We start from the raw sequence: 25,025 nt of genomic DNA, 5'->3' as shown, positions 1-25,025 counted from the left end.
AGGGGTCGCCGAAGTTGACGGAACCGCCATCTTGAAAAGTGCCCTCTCACATCTACCGCTTCGCGCCTGTCAGAAACAGTTTTAAAGGCTTATTTTCATCATTTGAATCCAGTGTTGAATGTGGGTTCGTTGCATCAAGGCTTCAGCTAATGGCCAGATAACCTACATGCCACAGACTCGTCGCTTACCGTTGTCTATAGGTACGTACACATGCGGATTCCAAGCACTTGGTTGATGTTGAGGAGAGACGGTTAGCCAGCGGTCTCTAGATAGCTGGTTAATGTTAGCTGGTTAGCATGAAGCATACTTGGCCATTTTGTTGTTGTAGCTCAAATGCTAACTTAGCTTAATTACTTAGCCTTATTTTACCAGACTCACTGCTGTATTTCCAACGACCATGGGAGCAACGTAGCGGTGTCTTTTATTTAAGTCAAAGTCTAGGGACGTTGCTTTGCTCAACTCTTCCCGCTAACTTTTTGTCTAATGGTGGGTTTTCCGGTGATTTTTGTGTGTCCATTTTGAGCTAAGGTTAGCTTTTCGGGGCTATCGACGTTAGCCAGTGCTCCTAAACCGGTATGTGTGTTTAACGTTAGCTCTAATGTTGCAGTTTTGGGCCCTGACATGTTAAGTGCAACGACGCTCCTTTGAAAGCTCAGCATGTGACTAACGTCAGGCACACTATCATAAAACGGGTAATGACACAGTAACGTGCACTTTGCCCTGGCTACCATCATTAGAGGCGGATTGCCCTGTCGCTAGTAGCCACTTCTAATATACCGAGGTGATATGAGGTATTGGTGAGTGTGCAGTGAAGTTTTAAGTACGTTACTTTATTAACGTCATAACGATAATTGTATATATGGTATTGATTGCTTCAGTATTACAGTTGAATGGCATTTGCCTTCACCAATGCGCTTACATATCATTTGACCTCTTATACGCTCTCTCTCAGTTAGGTTCGATTATTGACAGGATATTGATGTTAATCAGACTAATTAAATCCTGCTAGATTTGAGAGTCATTTGCTGTTATAATCAAGATGTAACTGGTTTGTAATCTCATAATTGTTTTTTGTTTGGCCTGTATTAGTACTTTTGGCTTTCGCTCTGTCTGTCACTGTGTTGTGATTTGGGAAGTGAATGCTTCAACTTTAGAATCATAGAAATACACAATAAGTTTAGACTTGGGAGATGTAGGGACACACATTTGTGCACTTGTACATTCCAGCTGTGCTATAAATGTTATCTTTGTGAAGCTGTTAACACTGATCTATGGTGGTTTTGTGATCACTATCAGATGCATTTTTTGGAGTTGTTTTATTTGATTCCATCAGCAGTTTGTGGCAGTGTTTTCTTATATGTTGCCCCCCCCCCCCCCCCCCCCTTCCATATATGTTACACATATGCACTACATATCTTATGTTCATGCTTGGTCCGACTGAAATGGAAAGCACAGCCAATGACCAATCACCTCCTCTGGAAAATAATGTCACTGTTCCTGCAGGATCCTGTTGACGTATGTTAGGGGTCTCTCTGTAGGGTGGGACCAGGATACTTAGATTCTGCCAAAATCTGCTTGATTTTCGAGAGTATATTCTTTACCAACCCTATAGATTCTCTGTGAAAGCATACTGTTTTTATGTTCACTATTTATGATCTATGTTTATATCTAAATAGCCAATTGGTCTTCAAGTGTTTTCCATTTCAGGCCGCCTAAGCTCGAGCATAACATGCTCCGTACCAAGCTAGCTGTGAGTCACAACTTACCATGGCACGATCAGAAGTGAGGCAAATTTGTGATGTTGACAACTCAGACCTGAGCCTGAAGTTAGCTCGCTAACCCCTTCATTCCGCTCTGTAGTACAGCCCCTGGTTCTTCTGCATCTCTGTATTTGAGCTTACATCTGGTATGATGAGGGAAAGCTGTAGACCTTGCTTTGGTATTGGAATGTTTCTCAGGGCAATGTTTGTTGCCACATTGTTTGCCACGTTTTATAAATTTATCAATTTACAATATACATGCTGTGCTCTTGTATATGTGTCTATGTAACATCAATGTAAAGACCCTCTTGTGCTCTTAACAATGTCCGGTTTTTGTAGTCATGGTGCAAGAAAAAAAAATCGATTTGGTTACAAATCGCACGTCTTCAGTTAAATGATCTTTGAATTGTTATGCTAATGAAAAATTGGTGCTTGAACTAAAGAAGCAATGCATGTTATTTTGCCAGGTATGCTGATGGATTAACTGTTTCATGCCTAGTTGCACAAGGGTGATGCTACTGATTCAACTTGAGGGTTTCGCAACCCCCTCTCAGTTTAAATATGATGTCTGATTCTGCACTTTAATGTGACAATATGCAAACCCTGCCACTGAAAATATTTATTTAAAAATATTTAGTTTTGTTTAAAGCAGCCCAATGTATCTTTTTATACCCTCCAGTGTCGTGTTCTTGTAAATGGATCCAATAAGTCAGCATTTCTCACAGTTTCCCTTTTTGTTTCTCTCCCAGAGAAACTTTTTATGGAGCTCCATCCACTAATAGAGTAGAGCTCTGCACTGAGCTCTGCTAGACAGCTCTAGTGTGTTTGCATGACTGCATTCACACACAAGACTCATTTCGGTTTGTTTGCATCGTAAAGCAATATGTCCCATCGATGCTGAAATCATCTGCAGACACACCCCTTACTCTGAGATATACTGTATATGTGAGTTTGTATGTTTATATCTGTTATTTCTAGTTACATATTTCTTGTATGAAAGTATTTGCTGTTTTTTCCCACTTAAGTTTTCATGTAAGTAGTCATGTGAATCTCAATTACCAATATTTTGACGCAGACTTGAAGTTTTGACCATGAAGTGTTAAAAAGATGCTAAACCATACAACCGTTTCAATAATATTGGTAGCTTTAAGAACATGGTACTCGCGTGTTTGCAATATTTGGAAGAAGAATGCCATGGGTTGTATGGGCAACACATTTTTGGAATATAGTAATGGGACGTTTTCAGTTATCACCTAGTTTGTAAGAAGCAAATGCGGTGCAAAAGATTTGTATGGAATTCTTCTAAAGGTATTGATTTAGATGCATAATATCAGCTGTTGGCCATGTGATCCTTTAGAACCGACATGTTTTGGAAGTTTGACCTTCACACCACGTCCCACATCGACACACTGCTAGAGAAAGAGGATGTGACCCTAACAGAGGTGATGGATGAGGATGACGTCCTGCAGGAGTGCAAAGCCCAGAACCACAAGCTGGTTGACTTTCTGCTGAGACCACAATGCATGGAGGACTTGGTCACCTTCATCACACAGGAACCAAGTATTGATGTCGAGGAGAAAGTCAAATACAAGTAAGAGACATTGGTTTAAAGGATTCATAGGGTATGAATGCAGCAGAGCAACCACTTTGACAATATGCTAAATTGTCTTTTATATTGAAATGAATGTGATGATGGAAAAATTGCGCTTTTTTCAAAGCAGGTTTTCAGTTTAAGCTTTGTTGTCTTCCAGGTACCCCAACATTTCGTGTGAGCTGCTGACATCAGATGTGAGCCAGATCAACGACAGACTGGGAGAAGATGAAAAGTTGCTGATGAGACTGTACGGTTTCCTTCAGAACGAACCACCCCTCAATCCACTACTGGCAAGCTTCTTCTCCAAGGTCCTATCCATTCTGATTGGTCGCAAGCCTGAACAGGTACGTGTGTTTTGACTTGTGTGTGTTTGACTCAATGTGGTCACTTTTCTTTCATGTTCAGTCCTGTGTTGTGATGACTAACCTTTTCTGATTCATTGAGCTCACTGGGAGGCTGTTCTGCCCTCAACTTTAATGCAGGATTTATTTTTTTCCTCCCCTCCCCCCAACTTTGCTGTTTCTGACTTGCTGTCATGCTTCTCTCTCCTCCCTCTCTGAAGTTGCACTCTATGGCCAGAAGTGTAGGCTCCTTATCATTGCGTTCAGGTGTTTCAGCCACAGCCATTACTAACGGGTTCATAAAATCAACCAAATATGGCCATGGCATTAAGATGATCTTACTGAAGAGCTCAGGCGCTGTCATAGGATGCCACCTTTGCCCCAGTTGCACCTTTGCCCTGAGTCAGTGTGTGAAATTTCTAGGATCACTATGCACAGTGCCAAGTGTTGGCTACAGCAGTGTGAAGCAGGCACCACTGTTCTCTGCAGTAGAGTAAATGTGTTCTCTGCAGTGATGAATCACACTTTGCCATCTTGCATTAATCTGGGTTTGGTAGATGCCAAGAGAACACGTCTCCCTGAAAGCACACCTTTAGAAATGCCCTGGCCCCTAAGTTCCAGTGAAGGGTAATGGTAATTTTATAACCAGTCCCTCCAGCTTTTTGCGATTTTCACAATCACAGGTTTGTGATGGCAACTTGGGGGAAAAATGTGTCGATAAGTCTCCAGCATTGCTCTTAAAAGAACAACTCTTGAGGCATCTTTGGTGTGTTTGTCCTGTGTGTGCAGATTGTGGAGTTTCTTCGGAAGAGGGAAGACTTTGTAGACTTGATGATCAAACACATCGGGACATCGGCCATCATGGACTTGCTGCTCAGGATGCTGACCTGCATCGAACCACAACAGCTACGGCAGGACGTTCTCAATGTGAGTGTTGGGAGTACACCTGTAGGGTATTGATGTCAGATAACGAATGAGTGTATATGTTTAGTTTATTACCAGAGAAAACTGAAGTGCCCTCTTTTTAATGTTGAAATTAGAAGAATATATCTAATAATGTCTAGATAGGAGACATTGTAGCAAACAAATAGAAAATATCTCTCTTATATCGAGCACGATGGTGTTGCTGGCCAAAAGTAATTCTCAGGAGATGTTTTGTGGACTGAAACCTGAGCTTAGAAGATTTAAGTTGGTTTTGCTGGGCTTGTATTATGTGGTCTACGCCAAAGTTTATGAATTGATTCAATTGATAAACAGAACAACCTATAAAATGCATAAGCAGGCCACACAGCTCTACAAACGCAGGCCTTGTGTCATAATGAAATATAAATGTGGTTGAAAGTGTTGGCACGATACACTTAACCCTCCCACAATATTCTCTGAACGTTGAGACTGGGAAGTCCTCGTTTGTGTCCACCTTTCTTTTTTCACATTTAAAAGAATTGACATGCTTAGTATGTTTGATAAATATCATACCAAAATATTGCCACTCTTCACCTGATATTTGAATAAACAGAGCAATATGACACTGCCCTCTTGGTGGACGCCATAACTCTGCACCATAACCGCAAAGTATTGCTTGGGTTTCGTGTGTCTGTCGGTGGGTGTATGCAGAGCCGCCTTGGGCCTCTTGTGATTGGTGAGCATGACTTTGACAAGAGGAGCGCTGCATTCATAAGCCTGGCCAATTAAGTTTTGTAAAGACAGCGCAGGGCTATTTCATAAGTATTCTCAATTCATTGTGTTGCCAAGATTGATTAAGGTGTTAGTCAGCTATGTTGAAACTCAAGTCTGATTTTTCAATGTCACGAAGCTGACTCACTACTTTATTCTTGTAGCTGAACATTTTTATTGAAGAAAGCATTTGACATTACATTGAGTTTGCCGTTATGAATGAAGCTGACTCAGTTCTGATCGCACACTGTCGCCACAGTAACTTTTGCTCCACCAGTTCTTGCCGGGATTGCAACTAAAACGATAATGACAAGAATAATGCGTAGTCTAATGTATTGCTAACTTTATACAGTAATGACACTGAAGACAACTTTGTATTTTGCCAATGAATGATTCAAATGCAGCTTTATTTAAAATGCATTTGACTTGAATGGCTGAATACACTCTAGGCAAGGCAAATGTACTGTGTATAGCACATTATCATACACAAAGGTCATTTAATGTGTTTCACAGAAAATGAAAGAAATAAAAGTAAAAAAAATAGTAGTAAAAAGAAGACAAATTATGAAATAGATAATGGTATAAACAGGCAAGATTAGATGGAGGCAGTGAACAGAGCAGTGTTTAGCTTCTGTTTAAAGCCAGTTACAGTTTACATAGAATCATAGAAAATAGGACAATACACACGCACACATTTCTCTGACGTGAATTACGTATTTGCACGTTCTTGTTCCCCCTTTTATACGTCTCCTCATCAAGAAGGCCGGCATTCACAAATCATGCTGATATACCGTTTTAAGCCCGATTGCAGGGTTTCGATTTTGTCAAGACAGCTTACGCAAACAAGGTCAAGGTCAGTTTAGCTTCCTTCATAGCACAGGCCCCAGGTGGGAGATCATATGATCTTGCCCCACTGCACAAGACAATGATATTGCAAGATGGCGTCTGCAACTGAAAATGATCTTTGTCCATGCTTGTATTGTCAAAGTGTATTGGAGAACTCAGCTTTCCACATTGCCTGAAATTGCACAATTGCCCTACCACCTGACTGTCAGGTACACACAGACTCTGGTCCATCCAGACCTGGTTTAAAATTGGCGTGTTTCTTTGGCACTGAGCTTGTTGCAATCCACACAGCAGCAGCTGTGGTTGTAAGGCATTTTGGGTTTTGTGCTCGAGTGTTGCATAAAGCTAAATATAATGCCAAACAAGCAATCAAAATAGAAAGTAAAGAGAACAGCCTGGCGTGCTCATTCACCACATTTTTTTGTGTTACACTCAGAGCATGAATTGCGTGGCTGTGTGACATCTGCATATTTATGAGCTCTGACTCTGGGTAAACAGATTTTTTTACTGGGAAAAAAAAGATTTGTTGATCCTTGTTGGTGTAGAGCAGAACGAGGTGCAGCAAGAATTGTAGACTTACCCAAATAAAAGCATACTATGTGACATTAAGATGGTTTAGGTTTAAGAAAATGGTTTCTCAGCAAAGCATGGGGATTTAAATAGCTACCAGAATTGAAGAACTGTATAAGCAATCTTTTCCACCTCCTCAAAGGGCATCCCTCTCAGTACAGAGAATGCATGAAACTTTGTGGGTCATGAATTGATATCAAGCTATACATCAAATATCGCCAAAGGTCGAAAAATATTACGCTACGGCCCAGCGTTAGTCTCCACCAGTATCACTTCTCAGTAATGTGATTATGTGGCTGCTCTTAGGAATAAAGGGAACACTGTTCAACCATGGCCTTTGTCTTCTTTCAGTGGTTGAATGAGGAAAAGGTGATCCAGAGACTAGTGGACATGGTACAACCGTCTCAGGATGAAGATGTAAGTTCATATCATTGTTCTCTCTAGATGGATATTATTGATAGAATATTGTAGTCATCTGCATGAAAAGGAAGTTTGTGGAATTTAATGCCACTATTTTGATATATAAGTTGTACATTTGATGACATGTTATCAATCAGTTGTTAAATGTTGTCTAAGAATTGTATCTTCCCTTTTACATGTCAACCATCTTTCTTGACACAGAGACACTCCAATGCCTCACAGTCACTATGTGAGATCATCAGACTGAGTAGAGACCAGATGTTCCAGGTCCAGGGCTGCTCAGAGCCTGACCCCCTACTGGCCACACTGGAGAAGTATGATTTCAATTATGGTTCATTTATTTACAGATCCTTTGGTTAAAATTGATACATGTGTCCTATCAAGCATGCTGCTGTTAGCCAGGCAGATTACTCATACAGTGTTTGTTCACCATTTTGCTGATGTATATATTAAACATTCTGTGGCAAATTGCTATAAGACAAATTATTGTCTTGGTTACCTAACATGCGTTTATTTTCATTTCTGTCTTCTCTCTCAGACAGGAGACTGTGGAGCAGCTGTTGTCCAACATCTTTGACAAGGAGAAGAATGAATCTGCAATCGTCAGTGTTATCCAGATCCTCCTCACTCTGTTTGAGACGAGGAGACCAGCGTATGTACTTAAAAGATAGAAACGTATACAATACAAGGAACTGCAACTTCAATACACCCCAATCATGCCAGCAAGGTTTTGATTGATTGGAACATTTCCCCATTTAGATAGGCCAAATCACTTACTAAAAGATTTAAGTCGGCTGTATCACAATGAAAGAAAAGGTGTGCTTGATATATTACTACAGTCTAATTATTTATTGTCACCTCTAAGGGATAACAATAATTTCCTGGCCATTTTAGTTTGCTTTATTATTTTAAATATGTTGCATCTAAAATCAAAAGCAACATGTCTGTTATATTAAATATGAAATAGAGAATGTTGGATGCCAGTTAATTCAGTCAGTTTCAATTTACTACAATAGAAAATTGTATTTGTGTATCATTGGAATTGCAGATTTTTATTTAGGAAATGTCTTCCCTGCTCCAGGTTTGAGGGTCACATGGAGTGTGCCCCTGGCATGTCGCACCCTTCATTCTCAGTCAACCGCAGCATTCTGGAGGCTGTTAGACCCCGACTTAAAGATGTTCACCAGCTTCTTTTGGAACCCCCAAAGGTAATGGCCTGTTCAGTCATACCTTTTCAGATGAAACAAATTCGCACAGCAACCTTTTAAAAGCATTCGCACTGTCACTTTATTTTATTCATTTTTGGCTCTATGCACCACAACAATGGATTTAAAATAAAAATCGAACCAAGCTGTGGTTAAATTTGAGACTGTTAGCTTGACAATAGAGTGAGGGTGCAGGAGTTACAGCTGCTCTTATACAAACTGCAACTCTGCAACTGTTGTAATTTTGGTTTTGTCTTTACCCACAGAAGAATGTGATGAAGACAACATGGGGTGTGCTGGACCCCCCTGTGGGCAACACCAGACTCAATGTGGTCAGACTGGTGGCTAGCCTGTTGCAGAGCAACACTCATAGCATCAACACAGAACTCATAAACCTCAACACACTGGGAATCATACTAGTGAGTATAAAAACATACATAATATATTTTGTTTTCTCTTATTTTTTGAAAAACACTTTTGAAGTCAGCATTGCAGGCTTCCATATGACTTTTGATAAAGAACCTGTAACATTTTGTTGACAATTATAGTAAAACCTCAACAGTAGACTTTGGACTTTTTTTAACTAACATGTCTCCTTCTCTGTCTCTCCCACAGGATATGTATTTCAAATACATCTGGAATAATTTCCTCCATATTCAGGTGGAAATTTGCACAGCCCTGATTCTAGCCATGCCCCCAGCACCTACAGATATCCAACCAGACACAGAGCAGAAACAAGCAAGGGAGAGCATTCTCATCAAACATGTAAGTTTTGAATACTTTCCAACGAAAATTCCCTGTTATGGCTGAAAGGAAGCAAATTCCTGCAGCAACATTCCAAAATCTGGTGGAAAGTCTTTCCAGTGGCAGCTTCATATCAGTTATAATATGTTTGGAGGAGAGCCATATAAGAAGATTTTAATAAAATGAGAAACAACTTGAAAGAAAATCCCAAATTTACCATCAAGTCCAAGGTGAACCTGTTTCATCTCTTTTCACCATCCATCACAAATGACTCCATGGCAGAGGACTCACTCCTTATGCATGAACAGCAGTACAGCTGATCGGTGCCTGTCCACCAGCACTGGGACTGTGTGATATAGGCAACAAGTATTCATTACAACATCGATAGTTTTGAAAAAACAATTTATTTGATTTGTTTTGGCATTCTGTCCACACTAAATCATATATAAATCATAGCAATGATATGCGATCAGGCAGCACTAGAATTAGAAGGCACAGAATTCTAAAATGCATCCATTGACTACTTCAATTATTTTTGTTTACCTCCTCCAGCTGTTTCAAAAGTGCCAGTTTATACCACGAATTCTAGATGCCTGGAGCACCAATGAGAAAGAACAGTAAGTGTTCTGTTATCTGATCAAACTGATAAATTGTGAAAGAACGTGCATAATGAGTGTTATTGTGTACTGGTGTTGCAATTTTTAATGCCATTGTTTTTTTTAAATGCAACATTGTTCTTACAATGTACTTGCATAAACAACAAAAAAAAAGATTGCATGCATACCAGTCATGCTGAGCTCGACCAGCTTAAATATACGTGCATGTGTGTGTGTGTGTGTGTGTGTGTGTGTGTGTGTGTTTGTTTTTTAGGGCAGAAGGTGGTCGGCGGCGAGGCTATATGGGTCACCTCACAAGAATAGCTAACTCTATAGTTCATAACTGTGACAAAGGTCATAACGGTCCACAGATACAACAACTCATCTCTGGTATGGGCTCTTCTGAACACTGTTTTATTTGATCAATTTTAATTTCCCCTTTCCACCATTGGTCTTAGGGCCGATTCTGCCAGCTTTATGCAGCGTTTGGCGTTAGGTAGGGCTAGAATACTCTTAAGTTTTATTTCTTTAAAAAATTTATAATATGCACCGGTATACCCTTATACAGGAAGTCCCCTTTCATAATCATGTAGACATAAAGATAACATACCGAAAGCACCCAATTCCAATTAGAACTTCTGCCCCCTCTAAACGTAAAGTTTGTGCATTTTTCCCGTTTTATATGATTTATTATCTGGAGAAGAGAGACACTCACACAAAACCCTCTCTTCTATTTTACTCGGAAATTATAACAGTTACCTTCCGACAGGCTGTAGAGCAGGCCATTATTAAGGTTGAGGGAGAAGTGTGTCTATGCCACACCCACAAATTGGCCAATCGTACAGCTTCTTTGCAAGTACTGTATTCCTTTTGTTTTCCTATTGACCTGTATTCTGCTCTGTAAGGTACAATGCTTCCTTTGGCCTGAAAATGGAATTTGTCAAGTTTGTTGGAAAAATACATGCAAACTGATGAGAGGGATAGCAGTCATAAAAGACTCATGCATAAAGAACTTATGTGTAATTATACAAAGTTGTCCTTGGAAAAATATAAATATATAAGCATTTTTCTAATTTGCATTCACAAATTGCATTTTTTTTTTTAAGGCTGCGACTTATTTATTGTAAATGCATATCTTAATTAACACAAAGTTCAGATGAAAGAAGATTGTCAAATACGTTACCAGCATGTGTTGAGGTGAAGATCAGTCAATATGATATCAAGAGGGAAACAGTAGGTGTAGTTACTGAAAGTAGATGTAGTTACTGAAAGTAGGGTTAGTCACTTGAAACTATCTCTGATACCTGTTTTAACTTTTAGTCACTGGCTTCTCAACTTCACCACCAAGGGTTCTCGTGTCATGGCAGATATAGAGAAGAGGTTCTTCCTCAGAGGGCACAAGAAAGACAATTACGTGATGTTAATCATAAAACTCCAACCAAAGTCAAATCCATGTAATAAGACATTGGTTGGGGTTGATCTTTGTCTTACTGTAAAAATACATAAAATAGGTTTTCCAACAACAGTGTCAATGTTTTGAAAATGAACTCTTGTGTATGTGTGTCTGTGTGTTTGCGCGTGATTTAGAGCTTTCAGTGGAGGACAGAGAGAGATGGGAGGCCTTTATTTCTGGTCAGTTGGCTGACACAAACAAGAGGAATACAGTTGACCTGGTGAGTCACCTCAAGTACAGGTGGTACTTTTTTATCATTTCATTGCACACTTTTGGGTGTTTGTTTTGCAAAATATACTTAAGTTTGTAAAACAGAATTCATTTATAGTCAGCGCAAACCATGAATCTAATGGGAAACTCTTCAATTGTTCAGTTAGTCATTGATTCCTTTGGAAGTTCTCACTACATACACACCAGTTTTTTTCCCAGACTTTCTCCATTTAATCTGTAAAGCACACTTACTTGATGAGTTGAAGTTGATTCCTGTTTGTCTTTCTCTGCAGGTGAACACACACCACATCCACTCTTCCAGTGATGATGAGGTGGACTTCAAAGACAGCAGCTTTCACCAGGACTCATCTCTACAACAAGTAAGACCCATAAACACACACAAACGAGGCGGACCCATAGCCACACAGACAGAGCTGATCTACACATGCTAAGGATTGTTTTTGTGATACTGGTCCCTGTTGGTGCTTACTTAAAAGCATATTCCTTCACCCAAAATGTGCACAAAACAAATGCCAATGAAACATAGTTTATATGTATAGCATGCAACAGAAGTGGTTAGCCGTTAATACAAATGGAGTGACAGCTGCTTTTTTCAGCCAATACCCTGTATTCAAGCTGTCCATGCAGTGTGGACTGCCAGCAGGTGACTGTTCATACAGATTGCTAGGATTCTTGGATCAGATTGAGGCTATGTACGTTTGCCAGTTCAGATGCAACACATTGCTTCTGAGAGGCTTTAATGTGAGACTCTCGTATGTCCCTTTGGTGGTTTACTAGAAAACCAATCATTAATTAAGATGAATAATTAATAAGTCTTTGTGACTATGGGTCATGCCCTATTACAGTCTCCACACAGTTGCATCGTTTTGTATTAATGAACTTAACAACTAATGTTCCTTAGGCAGCTTTGCTTAAAATAGAATTAAATGTTTGACTGAATTTTGAAAAACTAAACAGAAGTATTTTGGCTGACTACTAATGCATGTTTGAACCCTTTTGTACCCGTTTAGCATACAAGTTACAATGTTAAAAAAAAAGATCAACAAAAGTATATACTATATATTCCTTTGCTATTTCCTGTATGTATTAAGTATGAGCTTTGTGTAGAGCCAAGACTATATCATTATCGTTGGTTCTGGGCTTTGCCAGGCCTTTTCTGATTATCAGATGCAACAAATGACGTCCAATTTTATTGAGCAGTTCGGCTTCAATGATGAAGAGTTTGCTGATCAGGACGATGTTGTGGAGTGAGTACTCATACTGCATGTATGCAACTTGTTTCTCAATATTCCTGCATAACACTGAAGGGACAGGACGCATTGCAAAGCTGGTGAGGCTACTTCCCTCTAAATCCAAGTCATGGCCCTTTGTCATCCACTGACAACGTATCTGCATATTACCAATGGCATAGAAATTAGAAGGATTTTCCAGTTGTGTTAGTATGTTTGATTGTTTCAGTTAACTATCTTTTTATGTGTGTAGCACCAAAAACACTAGTGCAGTGATGGTTGAGGGTACCTAACCAGTCTACAGAGACGTATACAGCATCCAGAGAGTATTCATTTCTTTCTCGTTTTTGGTCATTACAGTCGCACTCTAAATGGGATTCATTTTCCTCTTCTTTCATGATGGGAAAGCTAAAACAGCTTTAGAAGGTACTGAAAAATCACAGTTACACAGTTATTGATCCCAACCTGGGAGCTGGGTTGTTGTTCAAGAAACAAGATTTAGTCATGTGATGGAACGGATTGAACTGTGGCCTGAATGCCAAAGCCTTCAGTGCTGAGTTAATGATCTTTCATGATAAAAACAATGGTGATAAATGCACAGCCAAGCCAAATGTATTCAGGACCTGTCTGTGAATGTCCTCAGTGAAGCTGTCCGAGGAAGACCTTAGTCAAATGAACATCTGTAAAACAGCTGTACAGTGTGGCTTCCCACTCAGGCTGTTTGAGGTTCTGCAAAGCATGGGCTCATGAAATTAAGGCGTTCCCCACTTGAAATGTCCGACTTGAAAACATTGCCAGTGGTGCTTCATCAAATAACCTAGGAAGCTCCCAATAGTTGTGTAAAAGTGATCATTCAGTTTTAATTTTTTAAGAAATTTGGAAATAAAATACAAATCCCCAAAAAATATTTCTGGTTTCTGTTCACGTTGAGTGAAAACACAATCAATTCCTGTTTTTGAGTGTAGCTATAATTCACAAAACGAGGAAATGGTGAAGGGGTCTCAGTTCCTAATGATGCTCTGAATTCTGTTGTAAATGTTTCTACTTCTATGCCTTTGGTGTTGCAGCTGGCTGTCAATGACATCAACATTCTGATAAATCTGGCCTTACTGATCAGCCCAGACAGCAGAGTCTTTCTATTAAATGAGCATTATTCCATTTGACAGAAATGACCAGTTAAGTTTTGTATCAAATTACCTATAATAAATCTTTGAACACAACACACAACTTGAAGACGAGGAACTGAATCCAGCTATTGTGTGATGGATTGCTGTCCCTTCTCCTGTCCATTTCTGGGAGCTTGTTTGTTTGGGGGTTATAGACTGCTGGGGGTTTATAGATATCATTGGTAGTCTGCTTCATGTTAAGCAAGGGCTTAATGAGGTTGCCTTTTTTCAATTGATTTTGGGTTTGGTAGTATACACTTGAGTCGTAATTACAACTGAGCATTGAAAACACTTGTAGGCCTGTCTGCTGGAGGCTTACATCTGTGCACTGTAAAACACCCTGACCTAATCTCAAAGGCCCAACAATGAAGGAAGCTAAACTAGTGTCATCTACACTGGACATGTGACAAATATTACACAGCTCAAAGATTTCCCAGTTGTGATTAACACCCAAGTGTAAATATAAGGTGAAATTTTAAGTGGGGTTCAATTGTAGTTGTGTTGTAGCAAAAGTGTACATTCTCAGTTTCCAATCTCATTATGTTTTTAATGTTTCCTGGCATGGAGAGTAAAATATAGTTAAGGTAGATTTATGGACACATCATTCAAGAGATCAAGTTTTTGTTTTAATGTGACTTGATCAATCAAATACTATTGTGGTAGTGAACTTATTGACTATGCTTAGTTAAAACTCATTTTATGAAATGTGCCTGACGATTGTCAAACCAACACTTGCGTAAGAGGGTGAATAATTCTTGACCTTTTTGACATTTAATGACCTTAGAGTAAAACAACCAAAATCAAAGTGCATACAATTTTTCTTCCTTTGTAAATAAGCGTCAGTGGCAAAAGAAGGCTGAACAGATATTTCCTGGTTTAAGGCATTAAGTGTTGATAAAATGTAGTATGATCTTCATGTGCATCAGAATCATAGATGGACACAATTTGTGAGAAAACTCTGGGGGAGAAGTAGAGTTAGTGTAATGCAGGGGTAATGCAATGACATGGATATGCACAGATAGAGAGGGGAGGAAAGAGGAGCTCAGTGCATCATGGGAAGTCCCATGATGAGAAGAATGACCCTCTAAAACTTGAGTGCCCCCTCATAGGGCTGAAGTAAGAAATTGTCTTCATGGAATGACCCTGCTGAGGAAACTACCGCTATTCAAACTGATCACACACCATTATAGCCTTAACACTTACATCCATACCCAAGACCCTCTGCTCCTGTCCAGCGAGCAGCTGAGCTTTGAGGAGTTTTGTTTTTATGAAACGGACGTCTCACCAATTTATCTATGTATGTTCAATGTTATATAGCCAGTGTGTGGTCATACAGATTGTTTCAACTTAAGTTCCATCTGTTGGGGGAGATCACCTGCACCACTTTGAATAATCTGGGGAAGTTGGCCTCCCACTGAGAAGAACCACCCTAGCTCAGTTGCTGTGCCGTGGTCCGAAGAGGGGAAATCACAAAATGTGATGGGGGCGAGATATTGTATTGATTACTGCAAAATAGCAGAAAAATTTAAAGTTTATTTTAGAGTTTCATCTTGTGTATTATATCCCATTAGAATTTAGTTTTTCCTACCTGGATTTTGAATAATTGAGCAATATGTTTAGGGAGACTGTGCGTCTATTGCAATTAAATGGAGATCAGACCACCTTTTATGAATTACTTATTTACAACGGTTGATGTAAAGATCCAAAGTAATAAAGCGATGATTTGGCCCTCTATAAAGAAATGGAGAATTTTTCACTCTGCCCTCTGTGTACAGTATGTCCAAAATAAATGTACGCATCTATATGAAGAACAAATTGCCTTAAAATAAGACTGACTCATGCTGGGGTGAAATGAGAAGTTTGTTATTCGCTGCTATGGAGAATAGAAAAAAAAACTGGTTCCATTTGTGCTACAGTCTTTGTGTTGCCTAACTACCCTAACTAAACTAAACTTTGTTCTCTTTAACATTGCAGTATTCCCTTTGATAGAATATCAGACATCAATTTTTCACTGAATACAAATGAAAGTGTAAGTATTTTGATTATTAATTTCATTGACATTGTCAGTAAATGAAAGCAGAACGGAAAATAGACATGGAAAGTGTAAATGACTTCATGAAAGGAGGAGCATGCTTTGTATTTCCTGATGTCACCTACATTTAATTCACTAGTGGAGGTCACAAAGTGGGAGAAGATGAGAAACTATAGAAATGTTCACATTTCAGCTCAAAACAAAATGGTTAATGATTAAAATTAAGCATATACTGTTGCAAAGTCAATCTAAATACTGAATTGTGTATTCTTCTTTCCTAGGCAAATATAGCTCTGTTCGAGGCACGCTGTAAGGAAAAAATCCAGCAGTTTGAAGATGCTGGTTCTGATGAAGAGGATATCTGGGATGAGAAAGATGTCACCTTTGCACCAGAGGCACAGAGACGTCCCAGGTCTGAAAATGCACACTCACAGATTGCAAAAAAAAATGTTCTCAAAGCTTCTTATTAGTTATTGAAATGGTTTTTATCTTTTTGCCATTGTAGGAGTTCAGGCAGCACAGACAGCGAGGACAGCACAGACTCGGAGGAGGAAGATGTGAAGAGGGATTCTTTTGAAGCTTCCAACCCCAACACTGATGACAGAATGGAAGTTGACACAGGTGAGTGCGAAGTTGGAGATGGACCCCATGTCCTACAAAACCAAATGGCCACAAAGAGGGATCCTGGGCTACACTAGGATTGAACCATAGATTTAGGAATAAGATTAAAGTTTGATATTTTTAGGGTGTGTAAAATGAATATGCAGGTTTACAGGGTTTTTACAGTCATTAAAACCTGGAAATGTCATGGAATTGGCTAAGCATGGAGCAATTATCTTGTTTAAAAAAATTAAATAAAAATCGTAGTATCAGGGCAAGGTGCCAAGTACGCACCACAATCATTTTACCCAATCATAAAGCTTCCATTACCCCCCCTCCCCCCAAATAAGGTGGTGTTGTGAGGGATGTACCAGGTGAAAGCCAGTGAGTCATTACTTTACTTTCTCTGGTGTGTGGTTATGCTGTGTGTTGGACAACTGTAGCGTAGAGGCAGACGGCGTATGAATGGCAAAGCGCCACTAGACTGTGTGTGATCGGATCAAAACTTAACAATGGGAATAGGAATATTCTGTATCTTTGCACTGTGCAAGCAACAAAGTCTAATTTGGAGAGATACCCATATTGACTGTCAGATGTTGAGCAGGAAAGCAGGATGCATGCTGTCTTCTGACACTGCAGACTTGTAGCAAAAAGCTCATGATATTGAATTAAAACTCAAGTCAGGTATTCGTCCTAAATCATTTACTTGAGGTTCTTAATCAAGGGTTCAAAGGTGACTCCAGACTTTGGACTAAATGTCGAATGGCAATTTGACATTGCAGATTAAACTATTGTAAAAACATACTTACTCCATTGCTTAATTCTAAAGACCTTCTAGTATACAAATATGCCGAATAGTTTGCTATTCGATATCCCTAAAAGAAAAAAACAACACACACAAGGACTTAAAACAAAAGTGTGTTTTTAGGCCCAGTGTGGACAGCCACCTTTGATGACATCCCCATGGATACGGGTACCTCCACAGCTCCAACCTCGAGCCCCAGCACCTCTACTCCCTCTCCCCTGCTGTCCTCTTCCTCCACAGAAGTCATCCCTGAGCCAACCTGGAACTCCTCCACTGCTGCCACCCATAACTCTGAATCAGGCTGGGCTGATTTCACCAACTTCACTCCTGTCAGGTAGGAAAACTTCATATATCCTGTATTCTAGACAGGAAGCTGGCAGGTGTTGGGAACAGGAGTTTAAGTTTACTGAAAGTCAGCTGTTTTACAACTGCAACCTCATCATCAATCATATACACATATCAGAATATTGAAATAAACCACTCTAAGATTTTAGATTTCATTCCCTGTGTTTGTGCGTTACAATGAGCATCCGGTTATGGGACAATTTTTGGGATTATGTCATACATGCAGAAGGGAAGCAAGATGTGTGATGTACATGTGAATGAAGCCAAAGGGAAAACAAACAGAAAGAAGGGGAAAAAGGAGAAGGAAAGACAGAAAAAGAAAAGAAATATTGAATGGTACCTAGGAAAGTATGTAGTTTGCGTATAGCCACATCACATCAGTCCATCTCGAGTTGGCGTTCAAGCTCACCCTCCCATGCGGCCCTTATTTGGAATTGGATTTGTCCCCTAGAACCAGGATGCGACGGTTTATCTCAGAAACGGTCCCACATAGGGGTCTCTTGAACGTAAGCAGATCCTCCCACATTAGTTGAGAGGGAGTGGAAGGAAAGTTTTGAACATTGTTAGAAGAAAAGTGTCTAATGTGAACCAGGGATTTGTTTAACATCGACAAGAGTAGACGCCAGTCTAAAAATTAATAAGAACTCTATAGGAAATCTATCAGTGCCTGGAGCTTCATTATATTGCATAGTTCTGTTTGAGGAGTGTAATTCTGCAAGAGAAGTACTGTATTTCTAAATGTGTTTGATTAATTGAATTACATAATAAATGTTAACTTTTATTCTTTATCAGCCCCAAAGACCCTCTAAGATGCAACTCCCCCGACGCCATGGAAACAAGCATTGAGACAATGGATCCTCTTGGGGTCAATGCACCAGTGCAGCCCGATGGTGAGAGATATAGCTAAGCATTTCCATTATACTCGTGAAGTAAAAACATGAAATAAGTTGAAACTGATAAAGTGTAGTCTATAAATAAGAGAACTCACACTAGCTTTTGATTATTTAGCATATTATTTTGAACAATAAAACAATTGAAAATGGCCTGGATGAATTGATACTCCTTAGAAGTGATGATTAAAAAAATGGATTGATCTTTCAAGCAATTTTCTTTGAGCAAAATCCAATGTTTATTGATTGCTTTGCTTTGTGATCCCTGAAAGAAATTAGACTGCGTCGAGGTACTGGTTTTAGTTCCAGCCCTTGTGCTTTAAAATGTGCTGTCGGATCTCTTCCAACCCTCCAGATTGCGATGGCTGGTTGAGCACGGATTTGGCTCCTCCCTCCTCCTCCTCCTCCTCCTCCTCCTCCTCAAAGGCTTGTGGGACTTCTGAAGCAGAGGAGGAGGCCTCTTGTGAGCAGCGCAGCATCACAGAGACAGTCATCAATGGTTCCATGAAAGAAACGGTCAGCCTCACTGTTGACGCCAAGACAGAGACAGCTGTCTTCAAAAGGTTTGCTAAACAAATAAACACACAAGCACTGCAGATCTCTACAGTCCCTGATTAAATATCATTATCAGTTACAGTTCACAGCTATCGCTACTGGCCTTGAAATAATCAAATGAGTGCCAGCTTAATTTGAGAAACGGTGTTAGTTCATTTTGCAAATTGCACATACGCATCCAATATGGACCTGTATTCTCTGGTTATGAATGCCAGTATGTTATGGGTGCATATTATTTAGCTCTCAGGCACATTATCCACTCAGTGCGTCTGTCTTGCTAAGCTTTCATAAACAACAACATTTAAGAAAATTGGAAGGAAGTGAGAAAATAAAATGTAATGTGAGTGATGCTGCATTTTTGAGGCAGTTATTAAGACAGTTAGGCCAGGGTCAGATTTGATTATAATAAATCATCATTCATGTATCCTTTGAACAGTAAGATTGACAGTTGGAAAATGTAATTTTGAAATAAAAACAAGATGGCCCTAAATCAAGGAAAGTTAGGATTGCATATAGCTCAACCTGTACAACCTCCCACCACACCATGTGACCATGGAAGAATAATAATGTACAATGTGCACTGTCAATATCTTTCTCTATTAACTCATATATAAAACAGACTAAAACCTTATGCTGATAATGTGATGGCTGAGACCAAAAAGCCTGTCTGACAACCTTTAATTCTGAATATGAGCCCTGCTTGCTCTCCGTAGTGAGATGCTTGTCTACTTGGAGTGGATGAGTTAGTTCTGTCCTTGTCTGTCCTTTTTTGGTTCATAATACTGTCTGTCTGAGTAAATAACAACTGTCTGAATAATGGAGCGACACTTACAACCTGAGCTTCCCCTCCTCTTTCTCTTGCTGTGCGTTGTGGGTGTGGTCTTCTTCAGGGTGTTGAAATCTTATCGGTATGTACAGCCAATCAGAGATCAGCCTGCAGCCGCGATGTAGTCTTGTTGTCACGTCAACCACCAACTTTACTTTCCCAGTTTTTTTTTCAATCTTGTTTGGTTTGTTTGGCTCCTTTGTTTTTATTCCATGCCTTCCATTTTGCATGTGTTTTTAATTAGTGGTGTTTTCAAAATACATTTTATTAAAAGGGGCTTTGTCCATATGAAGCCCCTTCCAAAATTTAATTTGGATTAACAGTTAATAATGAATTCATTAGCTGACATTTCCATATGGGTTGAGGTAGTAGGTGTATCATGTTCTTAAGTTCCAGGTCTTTTGAAGAATGATTTCCAAAACATGAAGGCACAGATGATATTGTTCTGATGAAACAGGCTACAGCTTAGCAGAAAAATAACATTTGTTTAAAAGAACATTTAAGATTGAGAACATTGCAGCGTGTAATGAGAAATGCAGCTGGAGTACAAGACGTAAAGCTGAATGAGTTTTTGTTTGGAATGAGTGATCAGCTCTGCATTATTGACCGATAGGCATGGCTAAAGTATAGTCATTTCCTTTTCCCCAATACAAATATCAAACTTGTCTAATTAATATTTCAATATTTTAGTGAATCATATTATCTTGGAAACAAGTATGCACTGCATTATTCCACAACAAAAACTAACCCGGCCTTAGCTGATAATAAAATTAAAGCAAGTGCTTATTCAGTCAACAGCAAAATAAGGGCCTGGACTATGTCGGTTTATTCAATCTGACAGTTGTTCAAAAATACTTTGTTGATGCTGACATTACGTATTTAGCAGGCCTAACCCACACCAAACAGTGTAGCATTCTTCTGTAAACATTCATTACCCCCAACCCAGAAATGAAACACGAGACATCATGTCATATGTAACCACTAATTCACTAATTTGCTATGTCCATCACAGTTTTGCAAAGTACAGCTTTTTTGTTTGTTTCCATTACCGATATTTAAGTTTGCAGCTTGAAATTGTGCAAAACACAGATCAATGGAAACCTCACTACAGTATGTTAGACTGACTGTTCTTCCATCCGCTTCATTTTCTAGCTCCTCGTCGTTTTGTTCGCCTTAACTGTAGCCTGAAAGGATGAACGTTGCCTTTTTGTGTCAGAATTAGTTTTAAAGCTGTCACAAACTGTCCAAAGAGTGACAAAAGGAAGAAACAAATGATGTCTGTAATTATCAATAGTGAGTGTGTGTGCAAGAGTGATCTACAAAACAAAATGTAGATGACAAACTATGGATTAACCCAACCACACTAAGTTATGGAACTAATTTTCTTAATCAGTTCTTATTAGAAATTTATTAATGAGGGTACTTCCTAAGCAGGGAGTGTAGTTTTTTTTTTTTTTTTTTTTAACCTAGACTCAGTTTCTTGGTAACCTGGGAGCTTCTTTTGAGACAGTCAGATGTCTAGATTGTATGTGGAGGCGTGTGGGTGTTTTGCTTTGATTGAGGCCTCATCAATATTATTGGTGGTTCTCTGGGACAAAGCAAGACTGACGGCTGACATAATCAATTTTGGTCTAAGCAGTGTCCAATGTGTCAGTAGGCCTGCTGGCTGTTGCCACGGCAGCTGTGAAGTAAACAAAATCAAACTGGTGCCTTTCTCCATTTGCTGTACATTCTTAGCATGTGCTTAGAATCCCTCCATTCATTCCATTCTGCATGCATCACTGTTTTCATCTGTGTTCAATGTTTTTGTCAACAAAGTGGTCGTCATGGGTCACCTAACGTGGTATTAATGTGCATTTTTATGTGTATGTGTGTTGTCTTCCAGCAATGAAGAGAAGAGTGTCTCGCCAGAGAGGTACGCAGTGGTGGAGGGTGGGAATATGGAAACAACAGGCCTCAGCAGTCCAGCATCAACCTGCTGTCCTCAAACTGGGACAGATGCAACACACTGAAACACACGATCATAAAAGCGTCAAAACCTTTAACCTTTTAAAAACATATTTGGTCACATATGAACGTAATCCAAACAATATTTTTTCTGTGAAATTAATGTAATTTAAGAGTATTTTATACTTAATAGTGTGCGTGAATTAGGGTTTGTTCACTGTTGCTAAGGCGGGACTCACTCTGAACCGTCCCACATCACACCTGTTTGCATTCAGTACATCCTCTCCGTCTTGTTGAACGGTGAAAATGTTTTTCCCCAAAAAATCCCTCTGGTGTCTCCCACTGTTTCCCAAACGTGTTTTTGCCTCTTCCCTTTGTAAGCAGTGACAAGAGCTGGTCCTCTGCCGAGCTTCCCAACGGTCCTGTAGAGGAAATGTCTGCTGTTGAGGAGACCAAGTAAGTGGGACTGCTTCATGACACAATTCACCTAACCGAGATAAATGACACCTCATCATCATCACGTTTTTTGGCTCATTTTAGCCAAAGTAAAAGTTTATTTGAACACTTAAGTTTCTGTCAAACGGTTCCGTCCCTGTGCTTGTCCCTCCAGGCCGGAGCAGAATGCTGCGTCCCCAGAGCCAGCTGTGAATGGGCCAGCGTGAGGGTCACCTAGTGCCTGTCAATGGCCAGCCTGTTCTGCCTTGAAGGGCCCTCCTCCTGGCCAATCAGTGGAGGCCACTGCTCAAAGCTGTACCAATCACAAACCCCCAACCTGGACCAGCAATACTCCCATGGCTCATTACTGACAGACACATGGACAGACAAATGTACAAAGACAGGATGAACTGAAAAGCAAAATGAGACAAATGGATAAATAATTTTTTTCTGTAGTTGTTTATATACTATTGTTCTTATGAGGTGATGTGCGACTGATACCATGCCACTCAAGTTAAATAGTAATGTTGCTATAGTTAAAGAAATGATTGTATGAATAAAATATTTTATAAAAAGAAAAATGTATACAGAAACGTAACCTGAATTACCACAAAAAAGAAACGCAGTGTAGCAGACTGGTGACCTGAGTGGACACTATGTTGATATTCTTCTTGAAACAGCCTAAGACTGAAGTAAACACTCACCTGTGGTCACGTCCTCTGTGTCTGAGCACACACACACGCTCACGGGAACACACTTCAAAACCACAAACACTTATTTTTCCACAGGACTAATGTCATTGTTCCCCTTTTATTGTATTGGACGTGATTTGACGAGCTGTGTAGGTCATTATGTTATTTATAATGGAAGCCAGATGTTTTGTTACTAAAGAGCCACGCCAACAGACTCAGCTTTCAGCATTCATGCTAACTGGGAAGTTTGCTACCTCACAGATAGAAGCCAGGAGACATGTCCTCAGCTCAGCCTAAAGTGGGAACTCAACTCATTCTGAGAAACGTTCCTCTGCTCCAGCCCAAGGTTCCTTTGCCAATCTCCAGTTTTTCAGATAACATCATTAGATACGTTGACATGCACAGTAATGGTCCCACTTCTGTCTGACTGTTGCGAGACCATTAGGCAGGACAAGAAAGGATGGTCGCAACACGTCTGGCTCGGGCTTAATCAGTCAGTCAGTCTAGCTAGGAGATGATCTCCAGGCTGATGTAGGCCTGCTTATTTGAAAACACCTGTGTTAGTGACATTTTCAAGCTCTTTCAGATACCATACATTCAGCAGTTGGCTAGTCAGGTACCAGGTGACATGAGTGAGATTCAGACAAAGCTGCCAGAGTTTAGGAGAGATGCATATGAATTATTAAGGTGGCTGCAAATGTTGACTTATTTTTAAAAAGCTTTTGAAGGACAGGTTGAAGGACATGAGCATTCCAGGGGCTGACTGCATGGATGGGGAATTGGTGTCAAGTCAAATGGATATACTTGAGGAGCCTCAATGTAAATTGGCTTATGAATGGACTATAGGTGGAGAACATGTTCCACTGCATTGGTGACCATATGTGGTTTCTTCTCTTATGATCACAGCTCCCGGAAATATGTGGCCTGGTGTGTTTGACAGACTACAGGCGTTACCCAGGCTACCATGTGCATGCAAACGCAGTTATTCCACTGCATATGAAAGGTACAGTGTGTTCTGATAGGACAGCATGCCACACAGAGTTCATTAAGTAGGAATACCATGGTGATGTGCTGCTTGCATTAGATCAGGAACAATTCCAATCAATGCAACCATGTGCCTTCACACAAGCTGATGACGTCATGGAGAAGGTTCATTATCTGAGGGAACTTGCATATGAGGTGATGGAACTCAAGGCGGCTGTGTGGAATAAAAATGAGAATTCGATTCCAAGTAATGATGCTGTTGATGTCACCACTTTTAGTCTCAAATCTCACTACTGTTAAATAGTCATGAAACAAGGCCTTTTTCACACTAGAGTTCAAACTTTTGTTAAAATGTATCTTTTTTTTGTTAAGTTGGGTTGGTTTCACGTTGCATTAAAGGATTGTGATGGATCTAACGTGTTCTAGATTCCCAAAATGTTCCCTCAGGTTTACTATGTTGACATGTTATTGCTCCTCTTACGGCATTACAATCGGCTGATGAAGCAACTGTTTGAACATCTGTACAGATGTCTGAGCTTGTACATTATACACTCCATAATACAGCACAAAGACAGAGTTAAAAGATGAGATTTGATGCTGTGACACTGCCTGACAACTCATTCCTCTCCGTTTAGTCAAACAGTGATCAGGAACATAGTAAGACTTGTAATGAAAACGGCTTACCAGCACAATACAACCATATTGTTGCATGGTGTGGACGGCGCTTTGGTCAGGATCTTGACAATAAAATGTGTTCTCCTCAGCAACAACCTGAAGGGTTCACCTGGGAGCAAACCAAGACCATTGTTGTTTGCCTGACTTGTTTGGTGATTACGCGTGTGAATGGAGCGTTCATATTTGTTGAGATGTCGAAAAAGTTCAGTTGCTGTGCACCCAACAAGGTAGGTATTAAGGCTGCAGGTCTTCTAAGATGCTCTGGAATTAGTTTTGGAGGGGACAAAGTCAAGGTGAAGGGATATTTTTGACACTAGCCGACTCGGTTATCAGATGTTTTATTGAGCAGGGCTCCACTTTCTGCTGAAACGCTCGGCAAGCTGAGAAAACACAGACACAGTTTATTTGAT

The 25,025-nt window shown here is 39.9% G+C and overlaps 1 protein-coding gene across 4 annotated transcripts; it reads left to right on the top strand.

Moving 5' to 3' along the window:
* ppp6r3 (protein phosphatase 6, regulatory subunit 3) lies at positions 1-24,739 on the top strand. Of its 4 annotated transcripts, none has more exons than XM_076142231.1 (24): positions 1-200; positions 3,118-3,351; positions 3,512-3,698; positions 4,485-4,622; positions 7,137-7,202; positions 7,407-7,519; positions 7,744-7,857; positions 8,287-8,413; positions 8,677-8,829; positions 9,026-9,175; positions 9,707-9,771; positions 10,025-10,140; positions 11,338-11,423; positions 11,707-11,793; positions 12,584-12,681; positions 15,804-15,858; positions 16,143-16,273; positions 16,367-16,482; positions 17,507-17,600; positions 18,404-18,501; positions 18,857-19,064; positions 21,768-21,797; positions 22,211-22,285; positions 22,440-24,739. In XM_076142231.1, the coding sequence occupies exons 2-24, from the start codon at positions 3,125-3,127 to the stop codon at positions 22,489-22,491; spliced, it is 2,586 nt and encodes an 861-aa protein (XP_075998346.1). In that variant the 5' UTR covers positions 1-200; positions 3,118-3,124; the 3' UTR covers positions 22,492-24,739. The 4 variants fall into 4 exon arrangements, with proteins under 4 accessions (XP_075998346.1, XP_075998345.1, XP_075998344.1 ...); XM_076142230.1 differs by having other exon boundaries at positions 2-200; positions 12,635-12,681; positions 17,390-17,600; XM_076142229.1 differs by having other exon boundaries at positions 2-200; positions 17,390-17,600; positions 22,214-22,285.
* Positions 24,740-25,025: the final 286 nt, after the last annotated feature.

The sequence above is a fragment of the Genypterus blacodes genome, unplaced genomic scaffold (genome assembly GCF_046128005.1).
Source record: "Genypterus blacodes isolate CSIRO-AG114 ecotype Tasmania unplaced genomic scaffold, CSIRO-AGI_Gbla_v1 ptg000021l_1, whole genome shotgun sequence".
NCBI lineage: Eukaryota > Metazoa > Chordata > Actinopteri > Ophidiiformes > Ophidiidae > Genypterus > Genypterus blacodes.
This window is presented reverse-complemented; position numbering and strand designations above follow the sequence as displayed.

Coding starts and splice junctions, on each gene's coding strand:
- ppp6r3 (XM_076142228.1), top strand. CDS start 3,125: ATGTTTTGGAAGTTTGACCTTCACACCACGTCCCACATCGACACACTG. Junction 9,176..9,706: donor AGAGCATTCTCATCAAACAT/GTAAGTTTTGAA, acceptor TACCTCCTCCAG/CTGTTTCAAAAGTGCCAGTT. Junction 21,798..22,210: donor AAGAGTGTCTCGCCAGAGAG/GTACGCAGTGGT, acceptor TCCCTTTGTAAG/CAGTGACAAGAGCTGGTCCT.